This window comes from Ranitomeya variabilis, chromosome 6, assembly GCF_051348905.1.
Source record: "Ranitomeya variabilis isolate aRanVar5 chromosome 6, aRanVar5.hap1, whole genome shotgun sequence".
Lineage (NCBI taxonomy): Eukaryota > Metazoa > Chordata > Amphibia > Anura > Dendrobatidae > Ranitomeya > Ranitomeya variabilis.
In genome coordinates, this window is record NC_135237.1 from 389,940,812 (window position 1) to 389,961,796 (window position 20,985).

At 44.7% G+C, this 20,985-nt stretch overlaps 1 protein-coding gene across 1 annotated transcript; it reads right to left on the reverse strand.

The window, feature by feature from the left end:
* Positions 1 to 4,922: 4,922 nt before the first annotated feature.
* Positions 4,923 to 20,646, reverse strand: SOCS6 (suppressor of cytokine signaling 6). Its single transcript, XM_077270106.1, has 2 exons — positions 20,488 to 20,646; positions 4,923 to 6,997 (listed from the first exon to the last, which is right to left on the reverse strand). The coding sequence occupies exon 2, from the start codon at positions 6,871 to 6,873 to the stop codon at positions 5,269 to 5,271; it is 1,605 nt and encodes a 534-aa protein (XP_077126221.1). The 5' UTR covers positions 6,874 to 6,997; positions 20,488 to 20,646; the 3' UTR covers positions 4,923 to 5,268.
* Positions 20,647 to 20,985: the final 339 nt, after the last annotated feature.

Below are 20,985 nucleotides of genomic sequence, written 5' to 3' on the forward strand. Positions count from 1 at the left end.
GAGGTTGTCAGTCAGGATTTTATGGTACATGGCTCTATCCATTCTCCCATTGATGCGGTGAAGTAGTTCTGTGCCCTTAGCAGTTAAACACCCCCAAAATATGTTTCCACCTCTATGCTTGACAGAGGGGACGGTGTTCTTTGGGTCATAGGCAGCATTTCTATTCCTCCAAACATGGCGACTTGAGTTAATACCGAAGACCTCAATTTTTGTCTCATCTGACCGCAGCACCTTCTTCCAACTACTCATAGAATCATCCAGGTGTTCTTCCATTTTCTTACTATTGCACCAACAGTTGTCTCCTTCTCACTCAGCGTCTTACTTATGGTTCTGTAGCCCATTCCAGCTTTGTGCAGGTCTATGATCTTGTCCCTGACATCCTTATAAAGCTCTTTGGTCTTGCCCATGTTGTAGAGGTTAGAGTCTGACTGATTAAATGAGTCTGTGGACAGGAGTCTTTTATACAGGTGACTATGTAAGCCAGCGGTCTTTAATCCGAATAACGAGTTGATTTGGAGCATCTAACTGGTCTGTAGGAGCCAGAACTCTTAGGGTATGTGCACATTGCAGATTTTGCTGCGGTTCCACAGCAGTTTTCCAGAGTTTACAGTACCATGTAAACCTATGGAAAACAAAATCCGCAGTGCACATGCTGCAGAAAAAAACGAGCGGAAACATAGCGTTGTTTATTCCGCAGTATGTCAATTCTTTTACACTTGCTCCATAATAGGATTCCGCAGGTGTAAAACCGCAGGTGCAATCAGCACAAAATCCGGATAAAACGTGGTAAATACGCGGTAATTCCTCAGGTAATCCGCAGTGCGGTTTACCTGCGGATTTACCAAAATCAGTCTGGAAAAATCGGCAACACTTTCCGCAACGTGTGCATGTGGCCTTAATAGATGGTAGGGAAATCAAATACTTATTTCTCACTGCAAAATGCAAATAAATTTATATAATTTATAAAATGTGATTTTCTGGATTTTATTTTTGATATCTTATCTCTCAATGTTAAAATTAACCTACCCTTAAAATTATAGACTGTTCATGTCTTTGTCAGTGGGCAATCTTACAAAATCAGCAAGGAATCAAATACTTATTTCCCCCGCTGTATCTAATGACAGGTTCTTCCAATTCACCCAGAGAGAATGGGAGATTCAATATTCTAAATGCGCACCCCAAAAAGTCTTATCCATAAGATTTATGAGGAAAGAGTGTGGCTTAATTGACTACACTGGGTGTTAATGAAAAAAAAAAAAATTGACAGAATAAGCCAGCTAAGGCTGGTTTCAGACTTGCGTTCCTGTGCGCTGTGGATGGCAGCATACTTCCTCCTTCCTTCCTCCGTTTCCATGCGGGTGCCGCACACCTCAAATCGCCGCATGCAGACACATCTGCATACAACGCATGTCCCTGCGTACCCAATGTTAAAGATAGGAACGCAAGGAAACGCAGGATGCAGCCGGCAGTAGGTGGAGCTTCACGGAGGAATCAAGGAGGAAGTAAGCTGCCATCCCCAGCGCACAGGAACGCAAGTCTGAAACCAGCCTAATAGGTTGTGTAAACTTGGGCTAAGCAGTCTAACATAAGTCAATAAGTTTGACACAATTTTAACACCAATTTTAGGAAGTGTAAACTGAGACCACTTTCAATAAACTTGTTTTAGTTTTTATCCCCTTAATGACCCCAGCTTATCGGTTTTGCGTTTTTGGCTCCCCTTCTTCCCAGAGCCATAACTTTTTTATTTTTCCATCAATATGGCCATGTGAGGGCTTATTTTTTGCGGGCCAAGTTGCACTTTTGAACGGCATCATTGGTTTTAGCAAGTCTTGTACTAGAAAATGGGAAACAAATTCCAAGTGCGGTGAAATTGCAAAAAAAGTGCAATCCCACACTTTATGGCTTTTTTGCTAGGTTCACTAAATGCTAAAAATGACCAGCCACTATGATTCTTCAAGTCATTATGAGTTTATAGACACAAAACACATCTAGGTTATTTTTTCTCTAAGTGGTAAAAACAATTTTAAACTTTGCTGGAAAAAAAAAGAATTTGCGCAATCTTCCTATACCCGTAGCATCTCCAGTTTTCGTGATCTGGGGTCGGGTGAGGGCTTATTTTTTGCAGGCCAAGCTGACGTTTTTAATGATATAATTTTGGTGCAGATTAGTGATGAGCATACTCGTTGCTCGAGTGGTCTCCGAGTATGTGACTGCTTGGAGATTTAGTTTTTGTTGAACCAGCTGCATGATTTACAACTGCTAGCCAGCCTGAGTACATGTGGGGGTTGCCTGGTTGCTAGGGAATCCCCACATGTAATCAAGTTGGCTAGGAGCTGCAAATCATGCAGCTGCGGCAAGGAAAACAATCTCTGAGCAGTCACACATACTCGGAGACCACCCGAGCAAAGAGTATACTCACTCATCACTAGTGCAGATACGTTCTTTTGATCGCCCGTTAATGCATTTTAATGCAATGTCGTGGCAACCAAAAAAACGTAAATCTGGCATTTTTAATTTTTTTCTCGCTACGCCGTTTAGCGATCAGGTTAATCCTTTTTTTATTGATAGATCGGGCGATTCTGAACGCGGCAATACCAAATATATGTACCGTATATACTCGAGTATAAGCCGAGATATTCAGCCCATGTTTTGTGGTTGAAAGTCCCCCTCTCGGCTTATACTCGAGTCATACCCAGGGGTCAGCAGGGGAGGGGGAGCAGGGGCTGTCTAATTATACTCCTCACCTGCTTCTGGCGCGGTCCTGCAGGTCCCTGCTTCCCCGGCGCCGCAGCTTCTCACTGTACTGAGTGGTCACATGGCACTGCTCATTACAGTAATGAATACGCGGCTCCACCTAACATAGGGGTGGAGCCACATATTAATTACTGTAATGAGCGTTAACGGTGACCGCTCAAAACAGGAAGAAGCCGCGGCACCGGGGAAGCAGGTGAGTATAACGGGGGGGGGGTGTGGCGCGGCGCTGCACGATATTCACCTGCTCCACGTTCCGGCGCTGCTCCGTCTTCAGCGTCTTCTGCAGTGACGCTCAGGTCAGAGGGCGTGGTGACATGGTTACTGCACGCCCTCTGCCTGAACGTCAGTGCAGAAGATGCTGAAGATGGAGCGGCGCCGGAACGAAGTCAGGTGAATATTGAAAGTGCCGGGGGCCTGAGTGACAGAGAGGCGAGTATGTGATTTTTTTTTTTTTGTATCGCAGCAACAGCAAATGGGGCAAGTGTCTGTATGGACCATCTTATGGGGCCATAATCAACATTTGTGCAGCACTATATGGCGCAAATATCTTTATGGAGCATCTTATGGGGTCATAATCAACATTTGTGCAGCATTATATTGGGCAAATGTGTCTATGAAGCATCTTATGGGGCCATTATTAATCTTTATGCAGGATTATATGGGGCATATTTAAATATGGAGCATCTTATGGGGCCATCATAAACTGTATGGAGCATTATATGGGGCTCCTGATTCAACATGGATATTCAAAAACACTTAACCTACTGATGTCTCAATTTTACTTTTATTGGTATCTATTTTTACTTTTGGCATTTACCGGTAGCTGCTGCATTTTCCACCCTAGGCTTATACTCGAGTCATTAAGTTTTTCCAGTTTTTTGTGGCAAGCTTATACTCGGGTATATACGGAAGGTTTGATATATTTTTTTTAATTTTTTATTTTGAATGGGGCGAAAGGGGAGCGATTTAAACTTTTATTTTTTTTATCTTATATATATATTTTTAACTTTTTTTTTTTTTTCTTTTGCCATGCTTCAATAGCCTCCATGGGAGGCTAGAAGCTGGCATAGCCTGATCCACTCTGCTACATACTCCTATGTAGTAGAATTGCTGCATTGCTACGAGTACTGACCACAGGGTGGCGCTCACAGCAATCCGGCATCAACAACCAGATGTCTTCAGTAGACCCCTCTGGTTGTCATGCCGACGCATCGCTGACCCCCGATCATGTGACGGGGGGGATCGGCGATGAGCACATTTCCGGCCGCGCGGCCGGAAGCGCTAGTTAAATGCCACTGTCAGAGTTTGGCGGCGGCATTTAACTAGTTAATAGTGGCGGGTGGATTGTGATTCCACCTGCAGCTATTGAGGGCACATGTCAGCTGTACAAAACAGCTGACATCTCCCGGCTTTGATGCAGGCTCACCGTCGGTGCCTGCATCAAAGCGGGGGTTCTGTCCTTGGACGTACTATTCCGTCCAAGCACAGAAAGGGGTTGAAGGCCCTAGATCTGATGCCTACCCAGCTCCCGCTGGTCTCTACTACCTGGTCCTAACAACACAATAGCAGAGCACCAGAGTTTTCAATCAATGAATAAGACAGGTCAACCCAATCGTGCAATTCTCAAGGATTTGTGGTGTGTCAAAAGGGGATGAGGAGGTAGAGATCAGAGATAAACAGGGTGAAAGGAAAGTATTCAGACCCCTTTAAATTTGTCACTCTTTGTTTCATTGCAGCCATTTGGTAAATTCAAAAAAGTTCATTTTTTCTCATTAATGTACACTCTGCACCCCATCCTGACTGAAAAAAAAAAACAAATGTAGAAATTTTTGCAAATGTATTAAAAAAGAAACTGAAATATCACATGTTCATAAGTATTCAGACTCTTTGCTCAGGCACTCATATTTAAGTCACATGCTGTCCATTTCCTTGTGATCCTCCTTGAGATGGTTCTACTCCTTCATTGGAGTCCAGCTGTGTTTAATTAAACTGATAGGACTTGAGTGTACATTAATGAGAAAAAAATGAACTGTTTTGAATTTACCAAATGGCTGCAATGAAACAAGAGTGGTTCATCCTCTGGACAACCGCTTTAAGCTCTCGATGTGTGTATGGAAATATACAAGTATGCAGGTTCCTACTTTAAAAACAAACAGGTAACAAAGGTGCAAATCTACAGGTTCAATTTAATGTCAGCGGTGGTAAAGACACATGAAAGGTGTGCTTTCAATGCATAATAGTCAGTGGATAGCAGCTAAAAAAAAAAAAAAAAATTAGGTAAATCTAATATTTCACATTATGATTTTGGAAGTTGAGAAAAGATGGTGATTTCACACATCGGATGTTTTATGGTTTTACTATGAAGGAAAAAAAAAAAAAAAAAGAATAATGCATTACACTTGTTTCTCAAAACTAAAATATGGCAGCAAAATATTCATATAGCAATGAAAGTTTGTAAACTGTATTTAAATCTCTTTTTTGATCCAAAGTGCAAATTGCAAAATTCCCACAAGTTCAGTAGTGCTTTTCCTGTAAATAATCCTTCATTTTGTTTGGCAAAGGCAGTTTCTGAATCAGGTCTATTCTGGTATACTGGCGTATCACAAAACGACACAGGTACTGCAAAGACCGCACCTGCATAAACCGGGACACTGGGTTGGTTAGTCTAACTGGATAAGTAGCCGATCCGGGAACTCGAGATCTGGAGTAACAAAAGGCTCCATTCTCCGAGTCCCTGATGGAATGCTCTATAAGGTCCACTATGGATGTATGTCCTTCCACATCTGGCTGTTCATAAAAGCTAAACCTACCATTTGAATGTTCAATTCTAGTATGAAGTGTTTTACTATGGGAACGAAAACTTAGGCTTAAGAGATAACGGTCATCAGAACTGTCACGGACCAAAAAGGAGCCATCTGGCACATTAGCCAATTTTTCTTCTGCTTCCCAGCGTGTGATGGGTCCCCAGTACCATCCTTGTCTTGCAAGTTTTTTAAGCTCCTCAGTAAGACTGGTGACTACCATAGGTCCACTGCATTGTACAGAGTCATAGACTCGGCTCACACCAGGAGCAGTGTTTGGGTCGAAATTCAAATGGCACCGCATGTTTTCCGCCATGTGTGCTTCTGTGCTATTAAGTCCTGCAAAGTTCCTTTGGATTTGACTGTTCTGGACTGGAGGTAGTAATGGTGACAGTGGAGGAACATCATTGTGACTTACCCTGGAGTTTTGAAAAAGAACTCCATTGGTACTATGCAGCAGACCATTCACAGTATGGTCCACAAAGATGTCCGAAGCCACTACTACATCTGGAGCAACTTGACTTTCCTCTTCGTGAAAGCCATTACTTCCTATGTGGGAAGGTACAGCAGAAATTTCCATCGGTGATGAGCTGTCCAAACAGTAAGTACGTGGTCCTTCCAAAGGATACATTCCCTCATCTAAAGGCACAGTATACTGAATATAGTCCTGAGGCATAAGTCCTATAACTACAGGCACATGTTCATTAATATGCAGGTGGAGATCTCCATTATGAGACTCTGTACTTTTCAAAGCGTTAACTTGTTCCTGATAAACATTATCTGTCTGCAGCTCATGAAAGTCCTTTCGAACCCCATTAAGCGCAGGGCTGGGACTGGTGGAATGGACTAATGCTTTAACTTTTACTTCCATCTTTATACATGTCTCTTCAGAGTTTGTAGGACGCAAAGGCCATGGCGTTGGGCTGTAGTGGTGAGTTCGAAGGGATGTTGACCTTAAAGGCCTTTGAGATCTCACGTCTTTAAAAGTAATAGGTGCAGAAGATGAAGAAAATGTGTCTTCTTCAGCCGAGTTAACGGATGTGCTTCCCTTTCCTTTTTGCTTCTGCTTTGCTGAAAGGCGCCTCTTTAATGTCCCCATTAGGCTCTCACTTTTTGGCCTATTTTTGCCACCTTTCTCATCTTCACTGTTGATTTCACATCCTGTCAAGTCTTTGCCATAGCAGCTACCAAATATAGAGTCATCTTTCACAAAGTTATTGGTAATTGAAGGCTGCTGTACCATTACAAAATCATTTTCTTCTTTGCTTTTGTTCAAGTTAAAAGATTTGCGAAAGGTTTTCAGACTGATTTTCTTCATTATGGCAAGCGACCAAGTCCTCTTGCTGTTGGACTCCTCCAGTGGATTGGCCCTAGAACACCGCCATCAATCACTGCTTCACTTCTTTTTTTAAATGGCGTCATTTAGCTTCTGGGAACATCACCTGAAAGCACAAAAGGAAAAAAAGAGACATAATTAGTTTCCTTTCAATATTTTATCAGGTCCTCAACAGTGAGCAGGTTGTCCTGAGCATACTGCGGCCTCCTGGCCAAAGTGACTTCAGCTGTAGTGATACCTCAGATATATGCTACAAAACAACAAAGGCAGCCGTTATGCAATTTAACAATCAAACTTAGTTACCGTATATACTCGAGTATAAGCAGAGTTTTTCAGCATTTTTTTGTGCTGAAAAAGCACCCCTCGGCTTATGCTCGAGTGAGGGCCCCAGAAGACGGAGGGGGAGCGGCATCGGCGGAGCAGCGGATCGAAAGCTTGTGCCTGCTGCTGGAGAAATGAATATTCACTGCACTGACAGTGAATATTCATTTCTCTTTAATAACAGGCACAGTAGTCGCAGCCAGCAGCGGTCAGGCAATCACGTGTGCCCGATACTTAAGGGAATGAATATTCACTGCGAGAGCAGTGAATATTCATTTCTCTTTAGCAACGGGCACATGTGATCGCCCCGCCGTTGAAGCTGCTGGCATCAGAACAAGACGTTGCGAGGGAGCGCAGAGACGGTAGGTAGTATGGTCTATTTTTTTGCATGTTTTTCTGATGCCGCACATGCAGACCAGGATGGGGGATGAGGAGGCCGTGCATACCAGGATGGGGGATGAGGAGGCCGTGCATACCAGGATGGGGGATGAGGAGGCCGTGCATACCAGGATGGGGGATGAGGAGGCCGTGCATACCAGGATGGGGGATGAGGAGGCCGTGCATACCAGGATGGGGGATGAGGAGGCCGTGCATACCAGGATGGGGGGGGGGGGGGGATGAGGAGGCCGTGCATACCAGGATGGGGATGAAGGGGCCGTGCATACCTGGCTTATACTCTAGTCAATCAGTTTTCCCAGTATTTTGTAGCAAAATTAGGTGCTTTGGCTTATACTCGGGTCGGCTTATACTCGAGTATATAATACGGTACGTATTCTGTGAAAATCACGTACGTGAAAATCACGTACGTAAAAATACTGATGTCTGAATGAGACCTAAAACAAAACAAAAACACAGATTTATACATAATTTCACTTTTATACACTGGTACTTTCGGCACTGGAGAGAAAACATTGGCAACTGGATAGGAGAAAAAAAATGCTCTACAGCGTGAGAGACATTGTTTAGTCGGACAAGTTAATGATTATCGGAAGCTGCACTATTTCTGAAGGTGTATATAGGAAACTTCATGTAATTACATACATAGCTATAGAGGCCACCGCGCTAACCGCAAATTCGTTGGCTCACTTCCTTAGTCCCACTGTGGATACGTGCAGACAAACATTGGACCAGGTATGGCCACAGACCAGTGTGAAGTTCCCCGCTGCTGAGCACTCAACTCTACGGTCTATGTTAGCCTGCTAACTACATTTCTAAACGGTTTCTAATTGTCTTCAGAGAGGAAGAGGACTAGAACTCTAGTGCCACCTATTGGAAGTAGCAATCCTAACTGCTACTTCCAATAGGTGGCACTAGAGTTCTAGTCCTCTTCCTCTCTGAAGAGACAATTTGCATATTTCCCAGAGGAGCATTGCGGGTTTAAGTCTCCTCACCTCGACATGCTTAACATGTCACTCTCCGCAAGGAGAAACAATACTTCTTGGATAAACTGTTTCAGACGCATATAAATTTACATAGGACATTTAGCGGAAAGCAATTTTTAAACTGTTTGGACAGGCTGAAGATTTCCCAGTCCAGCAGTGTTTCCCACAACAAGCAGTGTGGATGAGGTAACATACAATACAAACCAGGAGAGAACATAGGAACCCACCAGTAGTCACAAATGTTTGGAAGTGGTCTCCGGGGCATGTAAATGATGGGAGGAAGGCTTCAAAGTCTTGTGATTAGAGAGGATGAATCATGAGTGGTAACAGTTGCCAAGCACAGTTCTTCTGTCCCGAAGCCTGGCATGTAATTAACATGGCTGTATGCTGGTATGGAAGGTAATTTATTGCCCACAGATAAAGAATAAACCAGAGAATGATAGGCAGGGAACAAGCAATTAGCACAGGAATGAGAAAACTACCACATCCTGCAGCATGGAGATAGGGACCATCCTCATAATTACACTAAAGCAGAACAACCTTCTGAAAGATAAGAAATTACTGCCACCAACCCCTTAAAAGCCACTAAAGGTTAATTTACTCCACAAGATTATTGTGAAACAAGCGTTCCAAGGAATACTATTTAATGATCCTGCAGTCTGAACAGGCAGCCGATCACCCAATGAACGAGCAAAACCTTTGTTCATTCGATGGAATTATCTTTTTAGCTTGCAAATTAAAATCTGCGCTTCCGATAGGAATGGCAACCTATGTGCAGTGAACAATCCATTACAAATCAGTCAGTGTCCACCTGTGGGGAAATTGACCTAGTAACTCGCCTACTAACCTCTTAACAACGGCTGTTAAGAGTACTTTTTTTTTATTTTTTTTACGGTCCCGTCATGTGATCGGTGAATAATTGCGATCACAAAATAAAAAGTTTGATTTAAAATTAAATTTGTCCGATGGCTAGTGATCGGATAAGCACGGAGTGTCACGGACCCCCATGTCTTTTTTTTCAGTTGTCTAACAGCCGCAAAACATGCGGTGCAGGGACATGAGCATGTCACTCGAGCACCCGCGATACTTAGTGCATAGCTGAGCACCCAATGCAAACTGGAGTAGCCAGCACTTGTGCTCAACACTAATGACTAGAGATGAGCGAATTTGATCGGGTCAGCTATAAAGCTTAGCAAATAAGCTGCAGAGGGAAACCGGCTTCCTGGATCGCTCGGGCTGATCAGCTGTTCGGCTCCGCAGCTGCATAATAGTAATAATAATATCTTTATTTATATAGCGCCAACATATTCCGCAGCGCTTTACAGTTTGCACACATTATCATCTCTGTCCCCGATAGGGCTCACAATCTAAATTCTCTATCAGTATGTCTTTGGAATGTGGGAGATAACGGAGAACCCGGAGGAAACCCACGCAAACACGGGGAGAACATGCATGTGTCATGACGGTCACACAAGCACGAGACATGCAGCTGTGGAGCCGATCAGCCGGCGCGATCCAGGAAGCCGGGTTCCCTCTGATGCTTATTTAGTAAGCGCTATAGCTTGTAAAATAAGCCCTGACCCGATCAAATTCGCTCATCTCTATTAATGACAACATATTCAATACGACAACCTACTGCTATCAAATTCTGTGTTGTACCTGCGAGTTCAAAATGCTCACTATACATCTGAATAAAATCCTTGTGTGATGAGGTTTCCAAAATGGGGTCACTAGTGTGGGGTTTCCACTGTTTAGGCTCATCAGAGGGGTCTCTAAATGCAACATGGCGTCCGCTCTCGATTGCAGACAATTTTACATTCAAAAAGTCAAACGGCGCTCCTTCCCTTCCGAGCTCTGTCATACTCCCAAACACTGGATTTCCCCCACATACGGGGTATCGGCGCACCCAGGAGAAATTACACATATGTCGGCATCCATTTTCTCCTGTTAACCTTGTAAAAATTACAAAACGCTTGCGTCACATTGCTTCAGTTCTCGTGACGCAACTGAAGGGTTAAACTTCTTGGATGTGGTTTTGCGCACCTTGAGGGCTGCAGTTTTTAGAATGTTGTCACTTTTGGGTATTTTCTATCATATAAGACCCTCAAGGTCACTTCAAATGTGAGGTGGTCTCTAAAAAAATGGTTTTGTCAATTTTGCTGGAAAAATGAGAAATCGCTGGTCAACTTTCAACCCTTATAACTTCCCAAGAAAAAAAATAGGCTTCCAAAATTGTGCTGATGCAAAGTAGACAGGTGAGAAATGTTATTTATGAACTATTTTGTATGATCTAGCCCTCTAATTTAAGGGCACGAAAGTTTGAAAATGGCAAAACTTCCAAAATTTTAGCCAAATTTCCGTTCTTTTCATAATTAAACGCAAGTCATATCGAATAAATTTGACCACTATCATTAATTACGATTGGTCACGAAAAAAAAGTCTCAGAATCACTGGGATCCCTTGAAGCGTTCCAGAGTTCTTCTTAAAAGTGACACTGATCAGAATTGCTTAACTTGGCTTGATCACTAAGGTCAAAATTGAGCTGGTTACTAAGGAGTCAAATGATCAACCAATCGGCAAACATATTGGTGATCAGCAGATGTGGAACACAGCATCATACAGTTTATACGCACCCACAGATATGCTACTAATCAAGGAAAGAGCATTCTTAGTAAAGGTCACAACTATTGGCCTGCTAAAGCAGGCACGGCACCTGATAAATGATCAAAATGTTCGTTCATAGGGTGCGAAGATACACACCATCCTGTGTAAACATGCTGCAGAGAACATGATTTGCATAGAACAATCGCTCTAGTACGGTAATTGTTCTGTTCGCATGGAACATTTGTAGGTTTGTCTAATGACCACTGATGGATTCACTTGTATGTAGCGGATCTGTGGAGATTTAACAGCGAGTCAGAGCCTGTAAATTGCCCAGTAGGCCGAGTTCACATGCTACAGCTGAAAGTAACAGCGCTAAATCACAACGGCCTTAACTGCTCATTTAAGGGATTGTGTCATTTTCTTTCTTCAGGAGAGCACCACAGGTCACTAAGGGACGGCGTCAGGGGCAAGCAGACCAGGCACCTGCCTAAGGCTCGTGCTCCTCCAAGGGAACCCAGCCAGTGGAGTGCCACTAATAGCGGCACAACACACGGCCACTATGAGGCCCGCAAGAGGGACCCGGCACCACACCTCCTATTGCACATTCAACTTATAAGCATCATAGACGCTGATACAGTTGAAAGCACTGATGGAAAAGACAGTGTCAGCTGACGCTGCCTCTTCCATCACTCCCGCTCTGCTTGTGACTCAGCTGACGCACAATAATGTAATATCATCGTGCGCCACGCTGTGCCAGCAGTAGAGCTGCTGAAACCGGAGCAAGAGCTGCTGAGACCAGAGCAGAGCCTGCCGCATCATGGGGAACAAGGAGAAGAGAGTATTAGGTGTGGGTCTGTACTGTATATGTGTGTGCTGCACTACACTGTGTGTGCTGGGGCTGCACTATACTATGAAAAGGACTGCATTATACTCTATGAGGGGGGGCTGCAGTATACTCTATCAAGGACAATGGGGAGTACATCTATACAGTCATGGCCAAAAGTATTGACACCCCTGCAATTCTGTCAGATAATACTCAGTTTCTTCCTGAAAATGATTGCAAACACAAATTCTTTGGTATTATTATCTTCATTTAATTTGTCTTAAATGAAAAAACACAAAAGAGAATGAAGCAAAAAGCAAAACATTGATCATTTCACACAAAACTCCAAAAATGGGCCAGACAAAAGTATTAGCACCCTCAGCCTAATACTTGGTTGCACAACCCTTAGCCAAAATAACTGCGACCAACCGCTTCCGGTAACCATCAATGAGTTTCTTACAATGCTCTGCTGGAATTTTAGACCATTCTTCTTTGGCAAACTGCTCCAGGACCCTGATATTTGATGGGTGCCTTCTCCAAACTGCCATTTTTAGATCTCTCCACAGGTGTTCTATGGGATTCAGGTCTGGACTCATTGCTGGCCACCTTAGAAGTCTCCAGTGCTTTCTCTCAAACCATTTTCTAGTGCTTTTTGAAGTGTGTGTTTTGGGTTATTGTCCTGCTGGAAGACCCATTACCTCTGAAGGAGATGCAGCTTTCTCACACTGGGCCCTACATTATGCTGCAAAATTTGTTGGTAGTCTTCTGACTTCATAATGTCATGCACACGGTCAAGCAGTCCAGTGCCAGAGGCAGCAAAGCAACCCCAAAACATCAGGGAACCTCCGCCATGTTTGACTGTAGGGACCATGTTCTTTTCTTTGAATGCCTCCTTTTTTCTCCTGTACACTCTATGTTGATTGCCTTTGCCCAAAAAGCTCTACTTTTGTCTCTTCTGACCAGAGAACATTCTTCCAAAACGTTTTAGGCTTTTTCAGTTAAGTTTTGGCAAACTCCAGCCTGGCTTTTTTTATGTCTCGGGGTAAGAAATGGGGTCTTCCTGGGTCTCCTACCATACAGTCCCTTCTGATTCAGACACCGACGGATAGTACGGGTTGACACTGTTGTACCCTCGGACTGCAGGGCAGCTTGAACTTGTTTGGATGTTAGTCGAGGTTATTTATCCAACATCTGCACAATCTTGCATTGAAATCTCTAGTCAATTTTTCTTTTCCGTCCACATCTAGGGAGGTTAGCCACAGTGCCATGGGCTTTAAACTTCTTGATGACACTGCGCACGGTAGACACAGGAACATTCAGGTCTTTGGAGATGGACTTGTAGCCTTGAGATTGCTCATGCTTCCTCACAATTTGGTTTCTCAAGTCCTCAGACAGTTCTTTGGTCTTCTTTCTTTTCTCCATGCTCAATGTGGTACACACAAGGACACAGGACAGAGGTTGAGTCAACTTTAATCCATGTCAACTGGCTGCAAGTGTGATTTAGTTATTGCCAATACCTGTTAGGTGCCACAGGTAAGTTACAGGTGCTGTAATTTCACCCCTTTTTTATGTTTGGTGTGAAATTATATCCAATTTGGCTTTAGGACAATTCTTTTTGTGTTTTTTCATTTAAGACAAATTAAATGAAGATAATAACAAAGAATTTGTGTTTGCAATCATTTTCAGGAAGAAACTGAGTATTATCTGACAGAATTGCAGGGGTGTGAATACTTTTGGCCATGACTGTATATATAATTGTCTAAGGGGTACTTCCGTCTTTCTGCCTGCAACTTCCGTCACGGAAATCCCGCGTCGCTGATTGGTCTCGCCAGCTGCCTGTCATGGCTGCCGCGAACAATCAGCGATGGTCACAGTCCGATTAGTCCCTCCCTACTCCCCTGCAGTCACTGCCCGGCGCCCGCATACTCCCCTCCAGTCACCGCAAACACGGGGTTAATACCAGCGGTAACGGACCGCGTTATGGCGCGGGTAATGCACTCTGTTACCGCTGCTATTAATCCTGTGTGTCCCCAACTTTTTACCATTGATGCTCCCTATGTGGCATCAATAGTAAAAAGATGTAATGTTAAAAATAATAAAAAAACAAAAAAACGGCTATTCTCACCTTCCGTTGTCGGACGATGCGCTCGCGCCGGCCGCCATCTTCCGTTCCCAGAGATGCATTGCGAAATTAACCAGAAGACTTAGCGGTCTCGCGAGACCGCTAAGTCTTCTGGGTAATTTCACAATGCATCCTGGGAACGGAAGATGGCGGCAGCCGCGCGCATATTGCCAGGATTTTTTTTTTGTTTTTAACAGGGATATGGTGCCCACACTGCTAAATACTATGAGGGCTGTGTTATATACTACATGGCTGCTAGATACTGCGTGGGCTGTGCTATATACTATGTGGCAATGTTAGATACTATATGGCTGCTATATACTGCATGGGCTGCTATATACTGCGTGGGCTGCTATATACTATGTGGGCAATGTTATATACTGCGTGGGCTGTGTTTTATACTGTTTGGGCTGTATTAACGCATCGGGTATTCTATAGTATGTATGTATGTATGCATGTATGTATATAGCAGCCACATAGTATATAGCACAGGCCACGTAGTATTTGTCTGCTATATACTACATGGCTCCTATATACTACGTGGCCTGTGCTATATACTGTGTGGCTGCTATATACATACATACATGCATATTCTAGATTGAATACCCGATGCGTTAGAATCGGGCCACCATCTAGTTATACATAATGCAATATATGGGATCTGCATTATACTGTATTGAGGACTATCTGTCCCCATCATTCTTCCTCAGCCGGTGTAAATAAACTCGGGAACAAGTGTAAAACAACTTCAACATTGTCGATCATGCTTGTTTTACTCCCTGAACTCAGCGCTTGTGAACACAACCGAAATGTTTCTGTGTGATGGTGCAATGTGTGAGCATTTGGGGCCCCACTTTAAACTTTTGCCCAGAGCTCCACTTTGTCTAAAACCAGCCCTGAGGTCACTGATCCCTCACTGACCTGTCCCCTATTTTACATAATGCATATAACAGTGTTGATATTACTGTTGATAATCTTGATATGTAATATTGTTAATAATGCCTATAATATTGTGGCTATTGTGAAGCTTAGAAAAAAAAAAAAAAAAACATCCAGCAAAATAGTGGCAGTTGCGCAGCAGCATCTATCAGTAAGAGATAGATGCTACTGAACAGGCGACTCTGCACATTTTATGGATGTCATTTTTTTTCCCCCAAGCCTCACAATAACCACAATATTATAGGCATTAACAATATTACATCAAGATTATCAACAGTAATATCAACACTGTTATATGCATTATGTAAAACGGGACAGGTCAGTGAGGGATCAGTGACCTGTCATGAGCCCATAAGGATGCATATGTAAGCAGAGCGCCACATGAAGCCTGCAGCCCCAGAGCACCACATAAAGACCCCCACAGACCCGCACCGAAACATGAGAATCTCATTAACTGAAAACTACAAATAAAGATTACACAACCACAAGACAGATTTCATCACCCAAGGTATCATTGTAATCAGTATAACGGCGCTGACCTGACACTGTCTGTAGGTTACCCACCACAATCCTGCTGACAGGTTCCCTTTACGGATCTTTTCATATGGGCGAGTAAACTGCCTTTAAAGAGAGCCAGGCTACATTACAGCAAGTGAACGGGACTAGATGTAAGAGGATGTTCACACCATGCTTTACCTTACGTACAGTCTCTCCATCTGTGGGTTAAGGTCCGTAGCTCTGCAAAACGGAGGGAGCAAACAGTGACTTTGACTGAATCATTACTTTCCACGACCCCATCAATACATACACCCAAACCCGTTTGGCAGGGGTTTAGATGCAGGACCTACAAAGCCTCTGAAGGTAGAATGCTGTGTGAACATTACCCACATCCATTCATGCGCTTCAGTTCTTGTTTGTACAATCACATCATGTAAAATGAACTTAAAGGGAACCGGTTACTAGTTTTTCTCTATATAAACTGTAACCATTACACTTTCTTTAATAGTACTTCTACAGCTGCCGCATTTACATAAGAAAATGCTTTTTATTACTATCCCATGTTCAGGACAATCTGTGGTCCGGATGGGCATCTCCGGACTGTGCTTGGCGCCTCGTCTGTCGCCGTCTCTCCAACCACGATTACGAGTGACATCATCCATACATGCTGTTCCTGCGCACCTCTTGTCCCCCACTGTGCAGGTGTTCAACAGACTGTGGATGACATAGGAGACACCAGCCACATCCACCAAGGCAAGAAAGATGGTGAGGGACAGAGGAGGAGCCCAGCACCAATCAGCGTACGACGAGGGACAATTCAGGCATTTTCATAGGTTTGCAGGGCGGTATTGACCTTAGAAAGTTGGCAGTAATACTATTCTGCAAGGTGGAGGATACAGGTCATATATGGAAAATGTGGCGAGAGGTTACCTTACAATCCTCATCAACCCTGACTGCAGCGACGCTGCTCTCAGGTCTGTTTTTGAAGCAGAGATGAGAAAACTATTATTTTTTTTAACCGTTTCTTCAACAGAAACTGTAACCACGATTGGCAGAAACCAACAGCAGAACCAAGGCAACACTCTGAGTACCCGGCCGCTAATGAGTAAGAAAGGAGGAGCGCTGAGGGGAACTCGGAGCTACAGCCACAATCACCACCGCGGCCATTCACTAACCAACAGTCCAGAGGGTCGGACCCTGCTCACATGTGATGGAGTCCACAAAGAACCCACCACCAACTCGACCAAGGGAGCAAACATCGCTGCCACATAACCCACATAGGGGGAGATACAGTAAGACTGGTGCACAGACAGAGTGGGGGTCTTTCCCAGAGCAACCACTACATAGGCAAAACATTAGAGCTGGGATCAGACTAGCTGCTATCGGCAACTTCTCCATCACAGGTATATTAATATTTAATGTGTAGTCCTCAACCATAAAAAGAAAAAAAAACATTTTAAGAAGAGTTTTTCTTGCTCACAATCTGTTTTTTGCAGAATTATTTTGCTGCAAATACTACATATGTACAAATGCCCTAAAGAAACAGCTATGGAATGACATATGATGTGACCCATGCACGGTCATGCACCCCCCCAATGTTAATGAAGTGCTCACAACTTATGCAAAAGTGAGGCCCAAAAAATCCACCAAGGAAAAAAGTGTTGTACAATTGGCTCCACACGGACACGCCGAGGACTGAATGGCAGAAGGGTTATGCCTTAGGTGGATCTGCTGCACACGAGGGGCACATTCACGGCACAAGCGCTCTCCTAGGATTTCTGCCATGGAAATACACATAGGATTTACCGTAATGTTGCAGTGTGTGCCCAGCCTATACTTTCAGGAGAAGTCGTACTGCGTGCAGAGGTCCGCCATACTTACCAACCACACTGCTATGTAACCAGTGATAAAGGGTCACGTACGGGGACATCAGTCAGGAGTCGGGTCGGTGGTGCTGGAGCGACAGGGAATGAGAAGGGGGGCGTTTGTCATTGATTAATGTCTGAAGGCCCTGGATTGTCACATCCGGATTTTACAGGCCAAGTATGGACCGAGTCTCCTGCTCATACATTACAGCCTCATAGCCACATATGAAGCTGTCGAGTTCGGGTCAGGAGACCCACAACTGGTCCATCAAATATGCACCAGGTCCTTCAAGGAATTTGACTCAAAAAAGTAGCAGGACACTTACTTCCTCTCAGCAAGGTTGTCAAAACTTTGTTAGAAAAACAGTATATCTGATGCAGATATGTGGTATATGTAGATAGAACACCATGTTCGCACGTTCAGTATTTGGTCAGTATTTCACCTCAGCATCTGTAACCAAAACCAGGAGTGGGTGACAAATACAGAAATGGTGAGGTGTTTCTATTACACTTTTCCTCTGGTTGTTCCTCTTCCTGGTTTTGGCTTACAAATTCTGAGGTAAAAAACTGACCAAATACTGAGCGTGTGCATGTTGCCTTAAAGTCACCTAAGGCCGGGGTCACACTGGCGAGTGCCACGCGAGAAACTCACGTGAGTGTCTCACATCAATACTCGGCACTGCGGCCAGCACTCGGGACCGGAGCGTTCAGCTGCACAGAAATACATGCAGCCGCATCCGAGACCTATGTTTCGTGTTAATGTACCTCATTCTTTTTGTTTCTAGTGTTGTACTGTATTACTTATTATATTTGTTGTAGGGTTATATGAAGCTACAAAACTATGAAAAATCTGTAGTAACAATCACTATTATCCTAATATATCTCATGTATCTTAGAGTTATTGCAATATTCCATATATTTGGATCACAAACTTATAACTCATTGAGTTATCCTTTAATTGGGGACAGCGATGATAATGTGTGCAAACTGTAAAGCGCTGCAGAATATGTTAGCGCTATATAAAAATAAAGATTATTATTATTATTATTATTATTATTATATATGTCCCTCTCCTGTCTTCCCACCACCTTTCCCCTTCGCTTTATGTTCATGTTTTGTTATTAAAATGTTAATAAAAATACTGAAAAAGAAATACATGCAGCCGGCGGCAGTGTCGGGTATTAATGGGCGAGATTCTCGCATGGCACTCGCAAGTGTGACCACGGCCTAAAACTGACAATTTGGACATATGATGTTGGGGGAGAGAAGGATTGAGGTGCTTGATATTACACCGCTGATTCTTCATCTCACGCACTAGATATGGCCTTACCAGAGGAGTGTGGCCGCGACTTACTCTGCTCACTCCAAGAATACAAAACCGAGTGCAGCATTTAGATCTACAGAGGAGTTGGCAGAGAGGCAGCTACTAGCCAGACAGAGATCGGCACCTGAAGGCTCTACTCACATCTGCACCACAGTCTCCATCACACATAAGGCCACAAATACACAGGGCGTACACGGATGAGCCTCATTATAGGCAGTTGGGTCCGTCAGTGATGGGGCAGCACTGCAGCTCTAACGGAGAGGGGAGGCATGATCTCCACCACCATGAGCATTAATGCACAGAGAATATTACAAAGCTAGAGAAGATACCTTTACACCAGGCGCCAATCACTGATGCCAGAGCGGACCTTTACACCAGCCGCCAATCACTGATGCCAGACTGTCCCTTTACACCAGGCGCCAATCACTGATGCCAGACTGTCCCTTTACACAGGGCTCCAATCACTGATGCCAGAGCGGACCTTTACACCAGCCGCCAATCACTGATGCCAGGCTGGCGCCTGGTGTAAAGGGCCAATCACTAATGCCAGAGCAGACCTTTACACCAGGCGCCAATCACTGATGCCAGAGCAGACCTTTACACCAGGCGCCAATCACTGATGCCAGACTGTCCCTTTACACTAGGCGCCAATCACTGATGCCAGAATGTCCCTTTACACCAGGCGCCAATCACTGATGACAGACTGTCCCTTTACACAGGGCACCAATCACTGATGCCAGACTGTCCCTTTACACCAGGCGCCAATCACTGATGCCAGACTGTCCCTTTACACTAGGCGCCAATCACTGATGCCAGAATGTCCCTTTACACCAGGCGCCAATCACTGATGCCAGACTGTCCCTTTACACCGGGCACCAATCACTGATGTCAGACTGTCCCTTTACACCGGGCGCCAATCACTGATGCCAGACTGTCCCTTTACACCGGGCACCAATCACTGATGCCAGACTGTCCCTTTACACCGGGCACCAATCACTGATGCCAGACTGTCCCTTTACACCGGGCACCAATCACTGATGCCAGACTGTCCCTTTACACCGGGCACCAATCACTGATGTCAGACTGTCCCTTTACACCGGGCACCAATCACTGATGCCAGACTGTCCCTTTACACCGGGCACCAATCACTGATGCCAGACTGTCCCTTTACACCAGGCGCCAATCACTGATGCCAGACTGTCCCTTTACACCGGGCGCCAATCACCGATGCCAGACTGTCCCTTTACACCGGGCACCAATCACTGATGCCAGACTGTCCCTTTACACCAGGTGCCAATCACTGATGCCAGACTGTCCCTTTACACCGGGCACCAATCACTGATGCCAGACTGTCCCTTTACACCGGGCACCAATCACTGATACCCCTTTAGGTTCAGGACAAGGCTTCTACAGCCACATTACTACAAGAAAGTAGTAGAGCAACAAGTGGGGAGGACAAGGGAGCAGAGGCAGGAGCTGTGCCCAGGATCTGGCTGCCCTGACAGCTGGCACACACAGTACGGCCCCCTGCCCAGTACACCGTCAGTGTGTGGAGTACACAGCCGCACGGAGCCCGCCACCCTCCCTGCACTGTCCCCGGGCCTCCAGACCATCACAAAGCCTTCTCTCTGGGCCTCTCCCATGCAGCGTCCCCTCCTCGGCCTACCCCACAACAAGGCGCCCAGCGAAAACTTCCCCGGCGCCGGCTCCTTCCTCACCTCATGACCGGCCACACGGAGTATTGTGCCTCTTCGGACCCGGCCTTCTCCAGCCTTCGTCACCAACCCAGTCCGCTGCTCCGTTCGGCCCCACAGAGCCGGCCATGAGAGGAGGAGCAGGACTGCGAGACAAAGACTACAACTCCCAGCGACCCCCGCGGCAAGATGGGAAACAAACAATTGCAACTTTATTGAAACACATGCAGAGACTGAAAAAGCAGAGCAGAGGAGTGAGGAGGAAAGTGGTAGGAAATGTGCACTGTGTGTGGGATGGAGCGCAGGCCTAGACTCTGCTCACTTATGGATTATTAGCTGTTTGTAACCTATGTTAATTTCTCTTGCTGAGAAATTTTGCTGTAAATTCACTGGAAACTGGGCAGGTTTAGCAAAACTGCATTCCAAAGCAGAAGTTAAAGTGTTAATCCAATCCCAAAATAGCAACTGATTCCCTACTAGAGGATCTTCCCCCATTAGAAAGTCATCCCCATCCTATAATAA